This window comes from Diadema setosum, chromosome 19 (genome assembly GCF_964275005.1).
Source record: "Diadema setosum chromosome 19, eeDiaSeto1, whole genome shotgun sequence".
NCBI classification, from domain to species: Eukaryota; Metazoa; Echinodermata; class Echinoidea; order Diadematoida; family Diadematidae; genus Diadema; species Diadema setosum.
This window is the reverse complement of record NC_092703.1, coordinates 10,386,759-10,406,236: the sequence shown is the minus strand read 5'-3', so window position 1 is coordinate 10,406,236 and position 19,478 is coordinate 10,386,759. Positions and strand designations below refer to the sequence as shown.

At 41.3% G+C, this 19,478-nt stretch overlaps 1 protein-coding gene across 1 annotated transcript in view; it reads right to left on the bottom strand.

Annotated features, from left to right (window-relative positions):
- LOC140243001 (intersectin-1-like) overlaps nt 1–19,478 on the bottom strand; it is an 84,716-nt gene that overhangs the window by 29,162 nt on the left and 36,076 nt on the right. Inside the window, exons 22-32 of the mRNA XM_072322741.1 lie at nt 14,895–14,963; nt 13,901–14,322; nt 12,292–12,488; nt 11,293–11,818; nt 10,199–10,386; nt 8,583–8,869; nt 7,656–7,931; nt 6,335–6,456; nt 4,436–4,567; nt 3,292–3,328; nt 2,530–2,727 (exon numbers count right to left, since the gene is read on the bottom strand). Coding sequence (XP_072178842.1) covers nt 2,530–2,727; nt 3,292–3,328; nt 4,436–4,567; nt 6,335–6,456; nt 7,656–7,931; nt 8,583–8,869; nt 10,199–10,386; nt 11,293–11,818; nt 12,292–12,488; nt 13,901–14,322; nt 14,895–14,963 — 2,454 coding nt within the window. The remainder of the gene's footprint in view (nt 1–2,529; nt 2,728–3,291; nt 3,329–4,435; nt 4,568–6,334; nt 6,457–7,655; nt 7,932–8,582; nt 8,870–10,198; nt 10,387–11,292; nt 11,819–12,291; nt 12,489–13,900; nt 14,323–14,894; nt 14,964–19,478) is intronic.

The window sequence follows — 19,478 nt, the reverse complement described above, 5'->3', positions numbered from 1 at the left end:
GCAGTCTTCCTTTGCGCAGACATTAAAAAGACCATGAACACACGATCGAAAGGCTGTCGACCTGCTAGAAGATATAAGAAGAGGGCTCACAGCTAAAAACTAGTACAATCGTTTTGGTGTGGGTCAGTTTCTCACAGTCCCATATATGCACTATTCTACTGCAGATTACACTGTACATGCACTTAGTATATTCGTGTCAATATAAGTGAGAGAGAAAGATAGAGAGAGAGAGAGTTAAAGGAGTAGAAAAAAGAAACAACCTGATTTAAAAACAAGATTACGACCTCAGTTTGTACTGACATAAAGCAGTGAGTTGAAAATCAGTCACTAACTGAACAATGTATCATCACCTATTGCATCAAGATTCTTTGTGTCATTTGCACGTAATATAAATGAACATCTCCATGGTAACACACTTACAGTGGCTAGCTAGCCTCACAAACAAATAAATATCGAGACTTTACCGAAATCTCATCAGCTGAAGGCAATCGATGGTAGTGGGTCTAGCAAGCTACTTCTACAGGTAAAGATTTCAGTGCGTGAACTTCAAAGAGCATTAGGAGGCAGTAACAGCTTTGTAGCAGACTCTCACCCTCGCACAAAATGGACAAAGAAAGCAATGCCTTGCATCATTTGGGGGGAGAAAGAGGACTAAAATGTTTTGTTCTATGATCTAGCGTACGCACGAGGAAGATTGAAAAGAAGCAAGTGAAGACCCACTACCAAAAGCTGCCTGGTCCATGCGCCACAGACGCAAAGGAGCCCGCGTTGCACAAAGTTCCAATCAAATAGAAAGAACAGAAATATGGGATTCACAAATCAAAGATCGCCTTGTCCCAGTTGTTTAGATGACGCTCCCTCCCTATCGAGGCGTCCATCACTACGATGACTTCTTGACTTCGGGGGGGCCTCGTATCCGTGGCAAGAGTGACGTGAAATCCAGATCTCTGTACGACAAGCAGCGCCCGCGAGAGACCACTTTTCTTTCTTTTTTTTTCAAGCGAGTCTCGGCTTGTCGACAAAAATTTGTCCAAGGCTCAAGCAGATTTTGGTAGTGAGTCTTAATATGCTTTTTGTTCTTTTTTCGCTTCTTTGGAATAGGCTTATGCGAGGTCCCTATACCAGTGTCTCTTGGTTCTACAGAATGTGGGAGAAAAAAAATTGGAAAGAAGGAAAGACGAAAAGGTTGAGAGTGTGGTTCATACGGTGGGGACTTACAGAATCACAAGTGTGCAAAGTGTTATGGTGGACGGCTTGAAAGGTTCTATCTCACTTACCAACGTCCCACACTACCTCGAGGGACATGATAAGCTTCAGTTCTATCACGTTCTCTTCGATACTACTCGCAAGGCCTTTCATAGATTCTTCTCTCACACGTCCCTTGCGATTAACATCGTTGGTGCATAAAATGTTCTTGTCTTTCCCGTTGTCTCCTGTTAAGTTCCATACTGTCTCAGTATGCAGTGACTGCTTTGTTGGGAACCTGATTATTGAATACGTACTGTGACATTCATTCAGCAAATGCAGCCATGAAGCATGGCAGACAGACTTCGAACAAAACCAGAGTGGAGGCAGGCATGACAATTATGAATATTTTGCGAATCACAACTTGAAAGACGAAATTATGTGAGTGGTGAAATTCCTGATTGCGTACCCACGGTGAGCAAAATAAGAAGCATTCTCCTCTTTCAGGAGAGAATTTGAGGAAAAAAAAAGATTTCCCCATTTTTGCATTTCATTCAACAGCATATTTCGCTCTTCCAAACTTGATAATTTTGCAGACACCAGAAGACCTGCCAAATTTGCAAACTATATGGCGCATACAGTTTTGTCCCCTGATAAAGGCCACATTACCACACACAATCTACACTGTATCTACCTGCTTTCTCTGTTTAAAAAACAAACAAATCCCCAAAACAAATAAGCATACAAACAAGAACAAACAAAAGCCAAATGGATTGTACATTTACGAGTACCTGATTTCCGATGCGAATCAGACACGCTCTTTACCCAACCACTGACCTGTGCAACTATGTCAGCTCACCACTTCCTCGCGGAAAAACGACATTCACACCCTCTCACACTCTTGAGAGTGTCTTCCTGTTTTTGCATGGATTGAAAGAGACTATAGCTGCATTTTCAACCTATAATTGTACATTACCTCTTTTCTGCTATGAGGACAAGTGGGTACAAACAAGCCTCAGCAAGATTCCTGTCATCTTTCATTATTCTTTCTCTTTCTTCCCATTCAATCCTCAAATCGTCTGCTGAGAACCACAAGGGCTTTATCGCAATTTACCCCAAATCTGGAACAATGCTTATAAATCTACCGACTTTTGATTAAATTAACTTTTATTTCATGAAAATTGATTGTTTCGTTTTCATTTATGCTCCAAAAATGCCTCTGTCAAAAATCCCATCGATGGATATCCGCTCTAACTGCAAAAGCAAATTTTAAACACTGAGTAGCTTTTCACCGCAACTGCAAAGTGAGAGAAAGATAGAAGGAGAAATCGTAGTACTACTCACAGTCCGTCGCCGGCCCGCTCTTGCTGTCGCCGATCTCCTGCACGTAGTTGGACGGGAAGACGCCCTCGGAGCCGTTGAGCTCGCCCCGCCACCAGTCGGGGTCGTCCTTGTTGAGCACGTTGATGACCATGCCCTTCTGGAAGCTCAGCTCGTCGTCGTTCTGCTTGGCGTACTGGTAGAGCGTGATCACCTGGCACACTGCACAAAAGGAGGGCAGCAGAGAGAAAAAAAAAATTATGACAACTGTTAAAGTCATTGTAAAGCCTCCGCTCCCATCCAGGCGAGGGATACACCCGAGTTCGCTTGCTGCATACACCACATCGACCCTGTGGTGACACGATCGCGTATCTCGATCGGAACGTGAATTATATCCAAAAACCTCCTGACTTAATTTTGCATATCAGAAATACTGATTTGAGTTTTAAAACATTACAAGTATTTACTGTTATGCAAACAGTGTTTCTAAAATTCAAATTCTTGACAATACTTACAAAACAGGAACATTGCAAGATATATGAGGTATACAACATGTATTTGATGTATGTACATTTTCACCAATAGGTGCGAGTTATGACCTGTCTATTGTACCCGTTTCTACTTCACACATTCTGACAAAAAACGCCCCCCAAAAAAGAAGAAAATGTGTGATGTAATACTATCACAAATAAGTCAATGACAAAGAAACGTTGAAATGAGTTATTCCATTTATATCTCTGCAATCACTACTCAGAAAAACAAATACAGGTACAACATGCTACTCACCCATATCAATGCCAGGTGTCAATCTCTGTTCTGCTTGCTGAAGAAGCAAGAAATAAGGATGAAATTAGAAGATTGGTGGCAAGTGATCACTTTAGGAAAGAAAATAATCATGCGTGTACGAACTTATGGACTATAAAAGTCCTTATCTGGTACAAGTTTCTTTGATAAAGACACTGGAAGTTTTAGGTCTCAATAGGTGTAGTTACCACAGCAACAAGTGAACCTGAATGGTACAAGTTGATTGGTTGTTTCATGGGCTGTAGCAGGGTTGCGAACAATATTCACACATCAAAATCCAAGAGATTCTAGGAGCAAATCACGGAGCTACTGCACTTGTGTGATACATACATCTCAATGGGCAAAACTAATTCCCAAATCAGGAGGATCTCTTTTTTCTTGTCAAGGCATGAAAAGGTATAATATTTTTCAGGGAGTCTCCTGCAGAATCAAGGAGACTTGGCAACTCTCCTGTTGACGCAGCAAAAAAACTGAAGAAAATCACAAATGTCATCATGAAAACAGGTCCCTAATGAGACGATTCCCCGAGATGTCATACTGACCATTCTTATATAAAACTAATTTCTCATAAGTAGCCAGAAAAACAAAAGTATTCAATCAAGAGCCTTGAAAGAAAATTTGTCTATTTTCTGAATGATAGAGTACAAAACACTGATTACTCCAAGGAAATGACATGTCAGAGGTTTTTGAACCACAAACTGAATTTGGTGCACAGCCTAAAGGCACCCTGAGTAAATAATCAGTCTGTGGTATTCAAGGGAGATCTGTGGTGTGGGATCTCTGGCATACTGGGGATCCCATCTACAGGAGTTTATCAAATTTATCACTACAGCATTGCATTACTTGTAAACCTATAACTGCAGCACACTCTTATTAAATTGCTGCAACTGACTTGAGCTCTTCCAACTACGGAACACAATTTTCAGCCCTCTTACTAGTGCAGAAATTTCCAGACACACAATGTACAGCAATGACACATATTCTACAAAACGGTGGTAGAATGGCATACAATGATGAATCAAATTCTTTGGCCCCGTTTCATGACCACAGAAGTATGCATGCATCATCAGACATCATTGATGCGAGGGAAGAGATTCTCAAGTTTTCCATTCTTTCTATCACTCACCGAGGGTGCAGCTAGACCTAAGTTTGGTGATTTGCTCGGGTCACTGGGGGTCGGTGTGAGTCTGCCTCCCGACTCCATCAGCTTGACGTAGTTTGCCGGGAACCAACCCATCTGACGCTTCTTGCCCCTCGCCTGGGAAGATGCAATGATAAAGTAATGTGATGCAAGTGCATGGATCACACAAAATCCCTTCCTAATCCTAATATTACACTTAGAGTTCACAGGCTGGTGAAATATTCACATAGCACATCCATCACCCCTTATATTAATCCTCAATCTTTCATTTATTTTTCTTTTTAAAATAAAATTAACGCTGCTTTTTTAAAAAACATAGTTTGGATAGATGGGCTTCACTGCGATTGGTCTTACTTGAGCTTATCATATTTGCAGGCAATTTTAACAGTATGATGCATTATTCATTGTTAATCTACAACCTCATCTACAGCCTTCTGCATTCTCACTATTACAGATGACTGTGCTTTGGTGCTGACAATATACTGTACGAGCTGAAATTTTCGCGTACAGATATTTTCGCGAATTGCTACTTGGAGGACATTTTCGCGTGTTGTTAATTTCGCGGTTGCGAGGGTCTAACTGAACTTACTTATTTGCGCGTTGTTATTTTCGCGGTTCAAAGGCGATTCGCGAAATTCGCGAAAATAAAACCACCGCGAAAATTTCAGCTTGTACAGTAATGCGTAACTATGCCATGTGGATGATGGCATGCTTAAACACAATGGCCCGAATTCATGAATTTGAATTTGAATTTAGTCCACAGACTAAAATAAGCGCGAAAAAGGCATACTTTCCTCAGACAAGTATCAGCGCACGGTCATTATTGGATGCTTGTTGATACCTTTACGCGATCTGTCATGTGCATTTAAGCAGAAGAAATTTGCATAAACCATGGACAATATTTAAACTCCCTTTGTGAATTCCAACCAGTTTGTTATGTTAAGGGCATAATTTACCATTTGCAGATGAAACAAAAACCCAGCATTAGTGCTTTAAAATAATGTGAGTTAGGGAAAGAAATAACCAATGTAAAAACATGAACTGGTAAAATCGACGTCAAGTATTGTTACAATTATATATAAAATGTCAACAATAGTTATATAATAAACATGTTTCCAGACTAAACCGTCTACAGTTATGGTTTATTGAGAAAAATAAGGTAAAAAATTGTATCTCTTTATATTTCAGGCTTCATTGCAAAAATGTTATATGATAGGATGCTTTGTGGTACAACAAACCTACACATATGCATTAAATGTCATATTTTGAAAATTTTGTAAATCATTGTCCCCAAAGGTAAACAGGACCTTTAACCCTATTCTAACTGGGGGGGGGGGGGGGGGTTTCAAATTGACCCCCCCCCCCTCGACGTTTCGCGCCACGATTTCGCAACGCGCAAAGATTTTGCCGCGTCGTTTCACGACTTTTTTCATTGAAGTCTCCCGCATATTTTGAGATCAAATTCACGACGTCCGGGTGCACCGTTTTGAAGTTACATAATGTTTTGCATATGCATGTCAACCAAAAAACAGCTCAAATTCATGATATCGTGTGCAAATCCAATGCAAATTGTGTTTTTTGGTTAAAATGATATAAATTAGATTATTTCAACTTTTAACCATTAAAATTAATCAATTCTAGTGTAGATAAGCCTGAAAAAGTGCCTGCAACAAATTTTGCCCAAAAAACAATAGAATTATTGTTTTGTTAATTTCTTATGTATTTTATTGTTTTTTCAATTAGTTTTTCAGTTAGAATAGGGTTAACAGAAGATCTGTCGTGTCATTTAGAGAGGAACGTGCGTCATGGGGTTTTGAACCTAAAACCTGCTGAAAAAAAAAACAAACACCCAGACAACAGGACCACTGTGGACCATCATCTCACCTGCAGCTCTCCCTGCCACCATCCACTTGGGCTCTTCTTCCTCACCATGATCAGCTGGCCTGCCTCCAGACTCAGCTGCTCCGTCCCAGTGGCTTGATATGAGGCTAACACCTTGGCTATCTCTGTAGTGGGGGACCAAAAAAGCAAACTTAAAGGGATGGTATAGTTTTGGTTGAGATGGGGGATTCAGATTTTAACTTTTTGCAAGATAATTAGAAGGGGGGGGGGGGGTTAACCAAAAATAAAACTTAAAGGGATGGTATAGTTTCGGTTGAGATGGGGGATTCAGATCTTAACTTTTTGCAAGATAATTAGAAGGGGGGAACCAAAAATAAAACTTAAAGGGATGGTATAGTTTTGGTTGAGATGGGGGATTCAGATTTTAACTTTTTGCAAGATAATTAGAAGGGGGGAACCAAAAATAAAACTTAAAGGGATGGTATAGTTTCGGTTGAGATGGGGGATTCAGATCTTAACTTTTTAAAGATAATTAGAAACCACTTAAGAAATATGAAAGAGTACAATTCTATGAGGAATTCAAAGTTTATTTGATGAAAATTGGTTTTGAAATGGCTGAGATATCAAGAAACAAAGAGGTCCTAATACAAGGTGGGACCCACCTTTTATTAGGACTCTTTGTTTTACTTTATTTTGGGATATCTCAGCCATATCAAAAATGATTTTCATTAAATGAACTTTGAACTCCTCTTAGAATTGTGCTAGAATGTGCATTTCACATAGACACCTGCCCGAGTACACTTGAGATCAGCCTTAAACGGACTAAGGCAATTTGTGAGTCCTCTTACATGAACAGAAGTGATGCGTTAGCTCTAGGCTAGAAAATCTTGTTAAATTTCAGGTTAAATCATGGTTGGCAGTAGACACACTTTACAGCAACATTAAAATGTGGTAGTTACTGGGATCATTGTTCTGTAAAAATGTTGACAAAATTTAAATTTCATCAATTTCCTCTTTATAGATTAATTTTATTTTTATGATTAGTCAAGGCTGCTTTTCTCTGCAGCTTCAAAAAACACATTAATGAACAGCAACAAAAAAGTGCATTTGAAAGACAAAATCATAGTTTCGTTTATGATTGGAAAATTGCACAAACTATTTACATGTATGCTGAACTAAATTTCAGAAAAAGCAAATTCTCCTATAAAAACCCCCACATATTTTTGTATTTTTTGAAGAGAACAAATATCATACAAACAAACAAGATGACAGATCTGGAAACCTATACTATTCTGTTAGTCTGGTTTACTTAATCTATTACAGCATACTAGAACATAGTGTAAGGAATTACACTCCAACGTACCTGGCTTCTTGGAGAGAGAGCCCGTCTTGGCGGCTGTCTCGGCGGGAACAATCTGGGGGGCCGGAGGGGCCAGGCTCTTGGCGCTGGGCGGCGGCTGACTGGCGGCCTCGGGCGCCGCGCTCAGCCGGACGTAGTTGGACGGGAACATGCCCTCCCTGTCCCCGATGCGACCCGTCCACCACTCGCCCTCCTTCTTGACCACCGTGATGGTCTCGTCCGCCTCGAAGATCAGGTCCCCCGGCTCCTCCGATGAGTACGCGAAGAGCGACACGCAGGCTGAGGGATGAGATGGCATGGGGTGACAAAGAAGAGATACTGTCAAACCTGAAATTTTTGCATGCATTTTAATTTTGCAAATGTCTGTCAGTAACAAGTTGAGGGAATGTGCACTTTTCATTAAAAAATCAATTTTGTGGAATTCTTGTAATATTTTCTTTACCTCGTTTTCCATATGTGATGTCACAAACTGCCATAATCTTCTCATCCAGCCATGGCTGCACTGAAACTTTAAAAATGCGTAACTTTTCAACGGATTGTTCAATATTCCCAAAATTTCACTGATGTGTTCTACTGATGTTGCTGCATTCACTCAATCCACATGTCGTTGCTGGGGTGACAAGACCTCGTATCTCAAAAATGTAAAAACATTTTTTTTTTAGCTTAATGGTCAAATAATGGGTCAAGTGATGTCTTGGCCAAATCCTAACTGTCTTACTCCAAAAATGAAGCCACCATGACATGTCAAAGAGAAGGCTTTCCCATTCACTATAGTGCTTTGGCCGCCATGCTTTTTCGCTCTCCTGAACATTTGACAATTTTGAGATACGAGGTTTTGTCACCCCAGCGACGATGTGCTACTATGGGTTTCATTCTCCCTCAATGGAAGGACAAGTTCACCATCGAATGAATACATCAACGTGTGCATACTTTCATACGACTCTGCGGACGCAGTCTCCTGTTGCTGTGGAATGTTGTTCTCTTGCAGTTGTAGCGAGGGTGATGCAGATGTTGCCGCCAGTGGCGGTGGCTGCTGCTGCTGCTGCTGCTTCTGTGGTTGTTCAGGCGGCGGGGTGGGCTGCTTGGTGACCTTGGGGGTGTTGGCATAGAGGGCGAAGGCAGACTCCTGCGGGGGCTTCGGGGTGTTGGCGTAGATGGCGAAGGCCGACGGGTCCTTCTCCTGGGTGAAGGTGTGTGAGCTACCTTCTGGCGCCACACTGGGAGAAATCAAAAGACAGAAATTCATCTTAACCCGCTAAGGATGGACTGAGTTTGCTTCAACACGTATGTCCCACAGACACTTGCCCAAGTATACTTGCGACTCATCCTTTAATGATTCAAAGGTGAATTCTGGACCAATTGTAAGTTAGCCTGATAACAAAGAGTAAGATTATGTGCACACATCAGTCAAAATCTGTTCAAGATTGGATAAAAATTTTAAGTTATGAAATTGTGAGGTTTCTCTAGTTCTCATAAAAGAGTTCTTTAACAGTGAATATGAATATTCAAATGAGGTGATGTTGTCACCTCTCAACTTGCCAAATACAGTAGTTTGTACACAAAATCTTGTAATTATTAGGGGTTTTTGTTGTTGTTGTCGTTGCTGCTGCTGCTGATATGCAATTCTCAAATCTAATATATCTGACTAATAATCAATTTGGACTGGACACGCCTATCTAAAACATGGAATATGAAGATGACACATATATGCACCTATAAGCCTCACATCACTATCATGTGACCCTGCATCACAAATCCCACAAAAAGTCGCCAGACTTGGATCTTTAGTTAAGAGCAGATTCTGAAAGAACAGACTTGAAGGTTTATAATGATGTATAACTCAATTGAAATGGACTCTCCTAATCTATCTAAATATTGGGAAGAAAGCGCACACTCTGGAAAAGCACGTACTGACAAAAGAGGTTCTGAAGTATAGGGTCTATTCAAGCGCTTAATCTGATCGTGAGCTGGCTGTGTGCAATGAATGGGAATAAAATAGGGTGTAAAACTTTGTAGCAACAATGAAGGGATTATCAGATTAAGCTGAAATTGATCATGCTCTATCAACACATTATACCCATGACTAATCCCAACTTTCAGAGCAGTGGCATTATCCTTTCAAAAGTTAAATGAAGCTGAAAGTGAATAGTGTGTAATGGGTTTTTAAGAAATGAAAAGGGGACTCTCGGACACACCTAATTACACTATCCTACAAAAATGTGTTCTAGAAATACTGATAAAACACATTTTCCCATTTGTTTATTGATCCCAAACTTTAGCATAATGTAGAAGACTTGCTCTTTCAAAAAATATGAAAAACTCAGATTGACTCATTTGACCCATTTCAATTATTTTGAGTCCTCACACAAAATCAGTGCGTGCAACTTTTTTGTTTGTTTTGTGATGCACGGTCAAATGAAATAATTCAAAATAAAAACATATGGACAGTTGTTTCATAAACACACAAAACAAACAACAAACGAACAAAGTGATGTAGGAGATGAAACAGGTAGGTGGGTGTGTTAATGGATGGGCAGCAGACTCACTCATCCAAGAACTGGACGTGGGCCTTGGGGAACCAGCCGCGGCGGCCGTCGATCCTCCCCAGCCACCACATGTCCTGTTTCTCCAGCACCGTGATGACATCACCAGCCTTGAAGGACAGGTGGTTCTCCTTCTTGGCATCCCAGTCGTAGAGTGCTTTGACCTCCGTCCCTTCTGGCTCCTTGACCCCCTGCAAATGTAAAACAGACAATGCAGGCAAGCTCTCATTCAATACATTCTCTAAATTCTTCTTCTTCTTCTTTTTTTTTTTTTTTAGAGTGTGGCATAAGGTTCTTCTGTTTGTCCTGCAAATTATTTCATAGTGCTTATCAGGGTTTAAAAGAAGAATCTTTTGTGAGAAACTATTAGAAATCAAACTCTATCAGGAATTTGAGAGTATCTGCCAACACATTTCTCACATGATGGAGAAGTCATGTACAACAGTCTGCAGTAATTAAAAGCAACTAGGGTGTGTGTCCCCCCATCCTCTTTGAATTTTCTTGAAATAGAAGAAATAAAAAGAACTAGAAATGTCGCTATGGCGACTGGTGTATGCCTCCGCCGTAATGCATGGTTCTCCTAATAGGTCTATAGTACAATGTCTTGACAATGTGTGATGACAGTTTCACACAATTGGCAAAATATTAAAATGACAGGTTTGCCACAAATGTGCTGAATGTTCACTTTCCAAGAACTAGGTTCAATTGGATGAATGATTAAAACGTCAGAGTGCAGGTATTTGGGGGAACTGATGATTTTCACTTGACTTTTGACCCTTTTACAAGTTTATGCATTGAGTAATTTTCAAGGTATTGAGAAAAAGTATAATTTCAGTATCAAATGGTAAAATAGTATTATCGAAACCTGGCCTTTGACCTTTGACCCCATTGAAAATTGCTCTGTAGCCTTTCTTTTGTTTTGCTTGTCAGCCAATAAAACCTGAAAAAGACACCAGAAATATCTTTTTGTGCCCCCCACCCTTTACGAAATTCCTAGATTTGCCGCTGAAAAGACACACACAAACACACACATACACACATGAACACACAAAACAAAACCAAGAGCAAATGGTTTCCATGGTAACTCCTCCACCCACCAGATTTGGAATAGGAGATGATGTGGGACCAGATTGGGGCACGACCTTGGTGAATGATGAGGCACTGGCCGGGGCGGCTGCTCCCAGGCCAGGGGAGGCGCTGACTCGTGCTTCTGCCTTTGGCTCTTCCGCTTTCTGCTCCGCCATCTTTGGTTCTTCTGCTTTGGGTTCGTCTGCTTTCGCTTCTTCCACCTTTCGCACTTCGGAAGCGTCCGCGGGCGCAAAGATGGGTTTGGGCGAGCTGACCTGCGGGACAGTGCTGGCTTCGGCGGCAGCCGTGAAGGCCGCAGCCAGGGCCGAGACGGAGTGTTTGCTGGGCTCGCTCTTGGGCGTGGGTTCGGAGGCCTGTTGCTCGGGGGTGGGCTCCGGAGCGGGTTTGGAAGCAGGTTGTGGGACGGGCGCTGGGCTCTGTTTGAGTTCCTGCCGGGGGGCCGGGACTGGGGTTGGGGTGAGGCTGGATGAGGCTGGAGTGACAGATGCAGCAAGACTTGGAGAGGGGGCGGATTGCTGCTTTATCTCTTCAGTCCTGACAGGAATATGACAAGGGAGACGATACAATATGCAAAATAATCTGACTTCTTCTGCCTCCTTATTTTCCTTTAACCATGCTGACTTGGAAATTCAAATGTGCTGCAGTCAACTGCAGTGATTAGTACTTTCTTTTATGATCAGATTTCTCAACTCTATTCTTTCTGTCCGTCTTTCCTTTATTTCTTTTTTAAACCAGAGAGCAGCAAAGAGAATTGTGACAATGAAATGACTGGAAAAATTGGCCTGTGTCTTCTCCACTCTTGCATTCATCATTGATTGCTTGCCATTTCAGTACTCCAATGAAGAAATATAAGAGCTTTCTTTAAGAGGGTAATATGAGAAGGCATTTTCATGCAAGAGAGAAGTAAGGCACAGTTACGCACGGGAAGATTCTGTTCTCAACACCCCATGGCAAAAACCTACAATCGCATCTCAATATCGAACACAATGGTCTCTCCCGATGCTCACTTCTTGATCTGCTGGTCAAAGCCGGCCCAGCTGGGGGCGTCGCTCGTGGTGAAGACCAGACCGTTCTCCGCTGGGGGCTTGAGAGGGGTGGTGGGAGGGGAGGGGAGCTTCTTGGCGTAGTTCTCAGGGAACCATCCCGTCTTCCCGTTGAGCTCTCCACCCAGCCAGCCGGGCTCTCCACTCTGGTTTTTACCAACCTGCGGGCAGCAGTAAAGAAGTTATGCCCATTAACAGGTGTCTTATCTGACTGCACAAATCACTTGTAGCACTTGGACAACACATCTACGCCTGCCATGACTGTAGTAGCTTATTGAAAAATCTTTCATTTATGGTGATTTCAGGACATTGCTGTGGTTAGCTCATCAACTAATCTTTGAACAGGTGGGCACACCATAGTGATTACAGGACAAAACCTGAGCTGCATAATAAAATTACGACTTCACATCATGAAATCAAAGCAGCATGCAATACCCTGGATTAGATTGAAATTGGCTGAGAGGAATGTGTATGTATTTGATTTGCATAAAGAGAGAGAGAGAGATACATAGACCCCATTTACAGTGCGGGGCTGGGCTGAGCCGCGGCCGAGCCCAGCCTCAATTGCGGGGCCGAGCCCCGCAATTTTGTCCATTTACAGTGCCGGGCTCGGCTGCGCTTTTAATTCAAACCTTTCAATATTTTGTCGTAGTGGCGCTCTGCTTGTAAACAAACGCAATTTGGTATAGTCTGGTTTTCAGACCCTTTGCCAACTGGATTCTGTGGTGACGAAGTCGCCGTTTGGGCAAAGGCCTTTGCCGAAGGAAAAATCCTTTGCAGGACAAAACCACCTTAAACTATGGTTTTTGACGTTGAGAGGGTTAATATCCTGAATAGCGAAATAGTACGGGCAGAGGGTTTGGAAGCCAGACTAAAATTGGCCGCGCATTTGGCCCAGTTTGCGTTTACATGAGAAAAGGCCGGACCACCTCCAGAGCATGGCCAAATGCACGGCCAATTTTGGCCCCGCATTTGGCCTTTTGCGTGTTTACACTGAAATGAAGGCGGGCTCGGCCGCGGCCGAGCACTGTAATCGGGGTCATATTGTAGGTAAACTGTACCTGCTCAAGACCATAAACATTTTTAACAGGCATGCCACATGCTTATCATCATCTAGTTTTGATCAGGGCTTGTCCCTGAGAGCTGGGGTGGCCGGATTTACTTCTCTCGAACAACAATCGCACTCACATCTTCTTGCCTGATTTGGGGCGTCCTCCCATGTTGTGCCCATGTGGCTTATCTGTCAATTCATATTTAAACAAGAGCGAATTACAGAGTACTTTTATTCCATTTCATCTTAATTTCATACTGGCAGATCTTGATGCTACTGTATGAAATTACATGGGCACTTCGGTCATCTTCAATGGACACTGTTCCAAGTCATACCCTTTGAGGCAAAAATATCAGAGGTAGATGCTTTGAGCTGTACGAACAAAGCATTTGTTTGCACTGTGAGAAAAGCATGAATCTAGCAGAAGATGGGAACCCTTCTGTTTTTACCAACACATTGTGCCTACGTGGCAATGCTATCAACATCATGACTGCCAGATGATGTTCGCGACAGCTAACTCACCAAAATGATGTCGCCTGGTTTGATTGACAACTCGTCCGGCCCTTCCGCGTCAAACTGGTAGAGCGCCTCGTACTGCGACAGAACCGACTTCACGTTCTTCGGCAATGGCGGCACTGGCGACGGACTCTGATTGGTCGCGCTCTGCGCTGACATCGCCGCCGTCGACACTGCGTCTTGGCTCGCTGCGGGCTTGGACTCCGTGGAGGCCTGCAGCGAGGGTTGCACGGTGAGCGGACTGGGCTGCAGGGGCTGCGGCGAGGTTGCTGGCTGCGGAGTTGGGGTGAGGGAAGTGGCAAGAGTGGCAGAGGTTGTTGCGGCAGGCGTGAGGATACTGGAGGAAGTTGCTGCTGTCGTCTTTGTCGCCGAGGACGATGGCTGCTGCTTGAAGCCCGAACTGAAGTCGAACGTCGAGTTGGAGAAGTCTGGACGAGATGAGAATGTTGCATTGAAAGGGAAGAAGTGATCGAGAAGTACAGCAATGTCACAATCTACTCACAAATAACACATTGGGGCTATGCATCATGTGTTCAAACCGGCTGACCTGAAACTCCAAGAATGACCATGTCAATGATGACCATGCAACAGGACAAGAGTATGTTCCATCATGCAGGTTCCAGACAATACCAAAGGACAGTGCCTCACCACCATGTAATGAAAATGGCATCAACACACTACAGATTTTTTTTTTTTTTGAATTGAGAAAAACAATAACAAAAGCTAAACACTCACAGGTAGGTTGCTTTGTCTTGCATGTAGAAGCATTGTATGGTACTAGATGCAGCATACAAACTTGTGTAGTAGTGCACACATACTGCAAAATTTACAGGGGTAACTCATACAGTACCCTAATATTGTAGGGATAGATAATGACACTACATAATGTACATTAATTTTGGTTTGTTAGTGACTTTCATAATTTCTTTCGAATGGGGGCAGGGGAACTATTTGCCAATGCCCACCATGTTTCTGAACTACTGGAAATGACTGCACTCACCAGCGAAAGCAGCAAAGGGGTCCTTCTTTTCAGTGTCCGACTTAGCGGGCTGCGCTGCTACACTGCCAGCTGTGGCATAATGGGCAATAAAAAATAGGCATTAGATTAAAAAAATCCTCGCATTCACATGCAGATACATCACAATTGGACTTTATCAATGTATGCATTTTTTTTTTGTCATGCAAGATGTACCTCTTCAAGTTGTTCAAGTTGATTTATTTCATTTCCAACAAATAAATAATTAGAAATACAACTAGAAATGTTGCTACAGCGACTGGTTATACCCCCGCCAAACAACATTTCATAAGCTTTGGTCAAAACAATATTTGATAAGCTTTGGTCAAAAAACTGAGGAAGTAGTTAAATCCGCAAGATCTTTCCTTGATCTTCTGCCATTAATATGCCATTACCATGGCAACGTACTTTCGGGTACTGTCGAAAAATGCGTCTTGCACATCTACAACCAAAGGCACACAACTGTACCAAGTTTCATGGAAATTGGGCAAAAACTGAGGAAGTAGTTTGCAACACAAAATTTTCCATCATTTTGGCTCATAATATGTGAGCTGTTACCATGGCAACATACTTTTTGTCACTGTCAAGAAATGTGTCATGCTGACCTATATCCTAAGACAAACATTCAATATGAATTCCATGAGAATTGGAAGAACACTGATGAAGCAGTTTTGCCATGAAGCATTTTGCCCTATATTTTACCAATAACATGCCGTTACCATGGCAACGCACTTTTTGCCACTGCGGAAATATGTGTCTTGCACATTAACATATTCAGATGAACATCTGTACCTAATTTCATAAAAATTGATCAAAAACTGTGGGAGGAGTTCGCGACGCAAGATTTGTACCCATTTTTGCCCATAATATGCCGTTACCATGGCAACATACTTTTGGGTACTGTCAAAAAATACGTCTTGCACATCTACAACCCAAGGCACACATCTGTGCCAAGTTTTATGGGAATCGGTTGAAAACTGAGGAAGTAGTTCGCGATGCAAGATTTGTACCCATTTTTGCCCATAATATGCCGTTACCATGGCAACGTACTTTTGGGTACTGTCAAAAAATATGTCTTGCACATCTACAACCCAAGGCACACATCTGTGCCAAGTTTTATGGGAATCGGTTGAAAACTGAGGAAGTAGGTCGCGACGCAAGATTTGTACCCATTTTTGCCCATAATATGCCGTTACCATGGCAACGTACTTTTGGGTACTGTCAAAAAATACGTCTTGCACATCTACAACCCAAGGCACACATCTGTGCCAAGTTTTATGGGAATCGGTTGAAAACTGAGGAAGTAGTTCGCGACGCAAGATTTGCAACGGACCGACCGCCCGCCCGACCGACCGTCCGCTGATTCCTATATACCCCCTTCAAACTTCGTTTGGCGGGGGTATAATGAAACATTTGTATACACAGATGTCAGGAAATCAGTACCACAATGCGATGAACAGAATAACGTTGCAAAAGAGATACAGGTAAATTATCAACAGAGATACAAATAATTGTTACGTCACTGTGGTAAAGGCAGAAACAAAATTGCTGGAAATGGAGGGGACTGCTAAAAAGCAGAGCTTGTAGAATGTAAAAAAAAAACCCAAAAATCTAATTGCAAAAAAAAACTAGAAATGTCGCTATGGCGACTGATGCCTCCGCCATAATGCATGATTCTCCCAATAGGTGTATAGTACAATGTCTTGACAATGTGTGATGACAGTTTCACATAACTGGCAAAATATCGAAATAACAGGTTTGTCAGAAATATCTTGAATGTTCACTTTCCACAAACTGGGTTTGCTATAATTGTCTATTAAAGAGTGCAGGTACACATATTTGGGGAATTGAAAATTTTTACTTGACTTCTGACCGACCTTATTACAAGTTTATGCATTGAGTATAATTTTCAAGGTATGAAGAAAGAGTGTAATTACAGTACAAAATAATTTTTTTTTTCATTTAAACCTGACCTTTGACCCTTAACCTTTGACCTTTGACCTTCTGGCTGGAAATTTGCAAGAGAATCTCCATCAAGTAATACATGTACATATATCAAACACTTTTAAAACTAATAATGCAATCATTGCATATACTAGTATACATGTATGACGGAAATACAGTAGTAACATTTTGAGGAGTTGACCTTGACCTTTGAACCCCTGACTATTGACCCATGACCCCTAAATTCCCTAGATAATCCCTGCCAGTCAGTACATGCATATGTACCATGTTCCATGAAGATACATTGAAGCATTTGCGAGAAAAGTGATATTGCAACATTTTCACCTAACCTTTGACCTTTTGACCTTTGACCTTATGACATGAAACTCTCTCTGGAGAATCCTTACGCAGTAGTACATGTCTACACTAAGTTTCAAGAAAATAACTGCGGGCATTGCATAGATATGGGGGAAATAGCAACATTTTTAGCATTTGACCTTGACCTTTTGACCTTTGACCTCTTGTCAATGTCACTAGAATCTGCTCAACTAATTGTCCCATCATACATCATCCTTGGACCAAGTTTGGTGAAAGCTGCTTCATCCAGTTTTGAGTTATCACATAAACAGATAAATTTTAGGATTTGACCTTGATCTTTGACCTTTGACCTCTGTCCGATTTCACTGAAAAACTAATCAAGTAATTGTCCCATCATACATCATCCTCCAACAAAGGTTGGTGAAATTTGCTCCATGCAGTCTTGAGTTATCGCGTAAACGGATACAATTTCATGATTTGACTTTGACCTTTAGCCGATTTCACCCAAAATCTTATCAAACCGTTGCCCCACCATACTTCATACTTGGACCAAGTTTGGTAAAATTCCAGTAAATATTACTGAAGTTATCGCGTAAACGAAAGTGGACGGACGTACGGACGGACAACCCGAAAACATAATGCCTCCGGCACCACTTCGTGGCGGAGGCATAAAAAAAGAAATACAATTTCCCTAAGCGGTAGTTAAAAAAAAAAAAAAAAAAAAAAGACAGAGTAATACACACATACATGCACACATACGGACACACATTAACAAACACAAGGCGGCTCTCTTGTAAGGAAAAATTGATGAGAGGATGGAAAGATAGTGAGGAAGGTAGTAAGTCCGAGGTGGACGGGGGGGGGGGGGGGGGGGGGGGGAGGGAAATGGTGGGTCATAAACAGGGCACTGGAGGCACAGAAGCACGGGCTCGCTGATGAACAAAGAGTAGTGAGATTACAGAAGCAACAACAATTTTGGAAATCAAAAGTAAAGAGAAAAAAGGGTGAATTATTATGTTGCATACGAAGTTTTTAAATAATTCTTTAACTTTAAAGAAAAAGTATTAAAACTTAAAGCTTCTTTTATATTATTATCAAGAGAATTCCAGAATTTTGGTCCAGAAAAGGAGAATAAAGATTTTGCAAATGCCGTCCTAGTCAAAGGCTAATGCATGAACAGTTTCATTCTTTAAAAACATGGAATCAAACACAAAGGGAAGAGAATCGTTGGTGACTTTATACATGAATTGTCCCAATTACAAACGGTAGAGGTCATAAATTGTCAAAATATTATTTTCATGAAACAAAATCATTAGTATGACTTCTCCACGATTAATGACAAATGATACGAAGAGTTTTTTTTCAGTAATAATAATATTCTTTCTGTATAAGTAGAAAAAAGTGTTTCCCCATGCGAGCATCTCATAGTTTAGGTAAGGTGGTATCAAAGTAGAGTATAACATAAAAAGTACATTTTTTGGAAGATAAAATTTAACTTTGTTTATAATACCTATATTCCTTGAAATAAAACGACATACAGAATCATATATGCAAATCCCAGGTGAGTTTATTGTCCAGAATCAAACCTAGAAACTTGATGGAAGAGACTTCTTCTATGACCGTGTCTTCCAGGAAAATATTTCTCGGTAAATTTTCCAGCGAATTACTGAACAGTATTCATTTTGTTTTTTGCAAATTTATTGACAATGTGTTCACTCTTATCCACTGAAGTAACTTCATTAATTCACTGTTTAAAGTATCAATTAATCGATCAGAGTCGGAATCAGATAAAAACACATTAGTATCATCAGCAAATAAAAAGAAAGAGAGGATGCTCGAAGAATTTGACATACATTGTATCATTGACGTAAAGAATAAATAAAAGGGGACCTACTAAGCTTCCTTGAGGAACACCACAGTTAACATTTTTCATAGTCGATGCGTGACCGTTAATAAATACAAATTGTTTTCGATTAGTAAGGTAACTCAACCACTCCAAGGCCTCTCCTCCGATACCATAATGTGATAATTTGTGAAGTAGTATGTTACGGTCTATGGTATCAAAGACCTCTCTACAACACCTGTTGGCCATTTGGTACCATCTTTTAGTCATTTTATGTTTGTCAACAAAGTTGCCAGTCTCATGCAGATCTATGTAGTTGTACATGAAACAAAATGCCATCAGAGCAACTTACTATTGAAGTGTCTGCCTCTTTTCGTGAAAAAGTGATTTTTTTTTCTTCTTTATTGTTCAAGTTCAAGGAGACATGCAACACACTGCATATGATATTATAGTAGAACAAATCA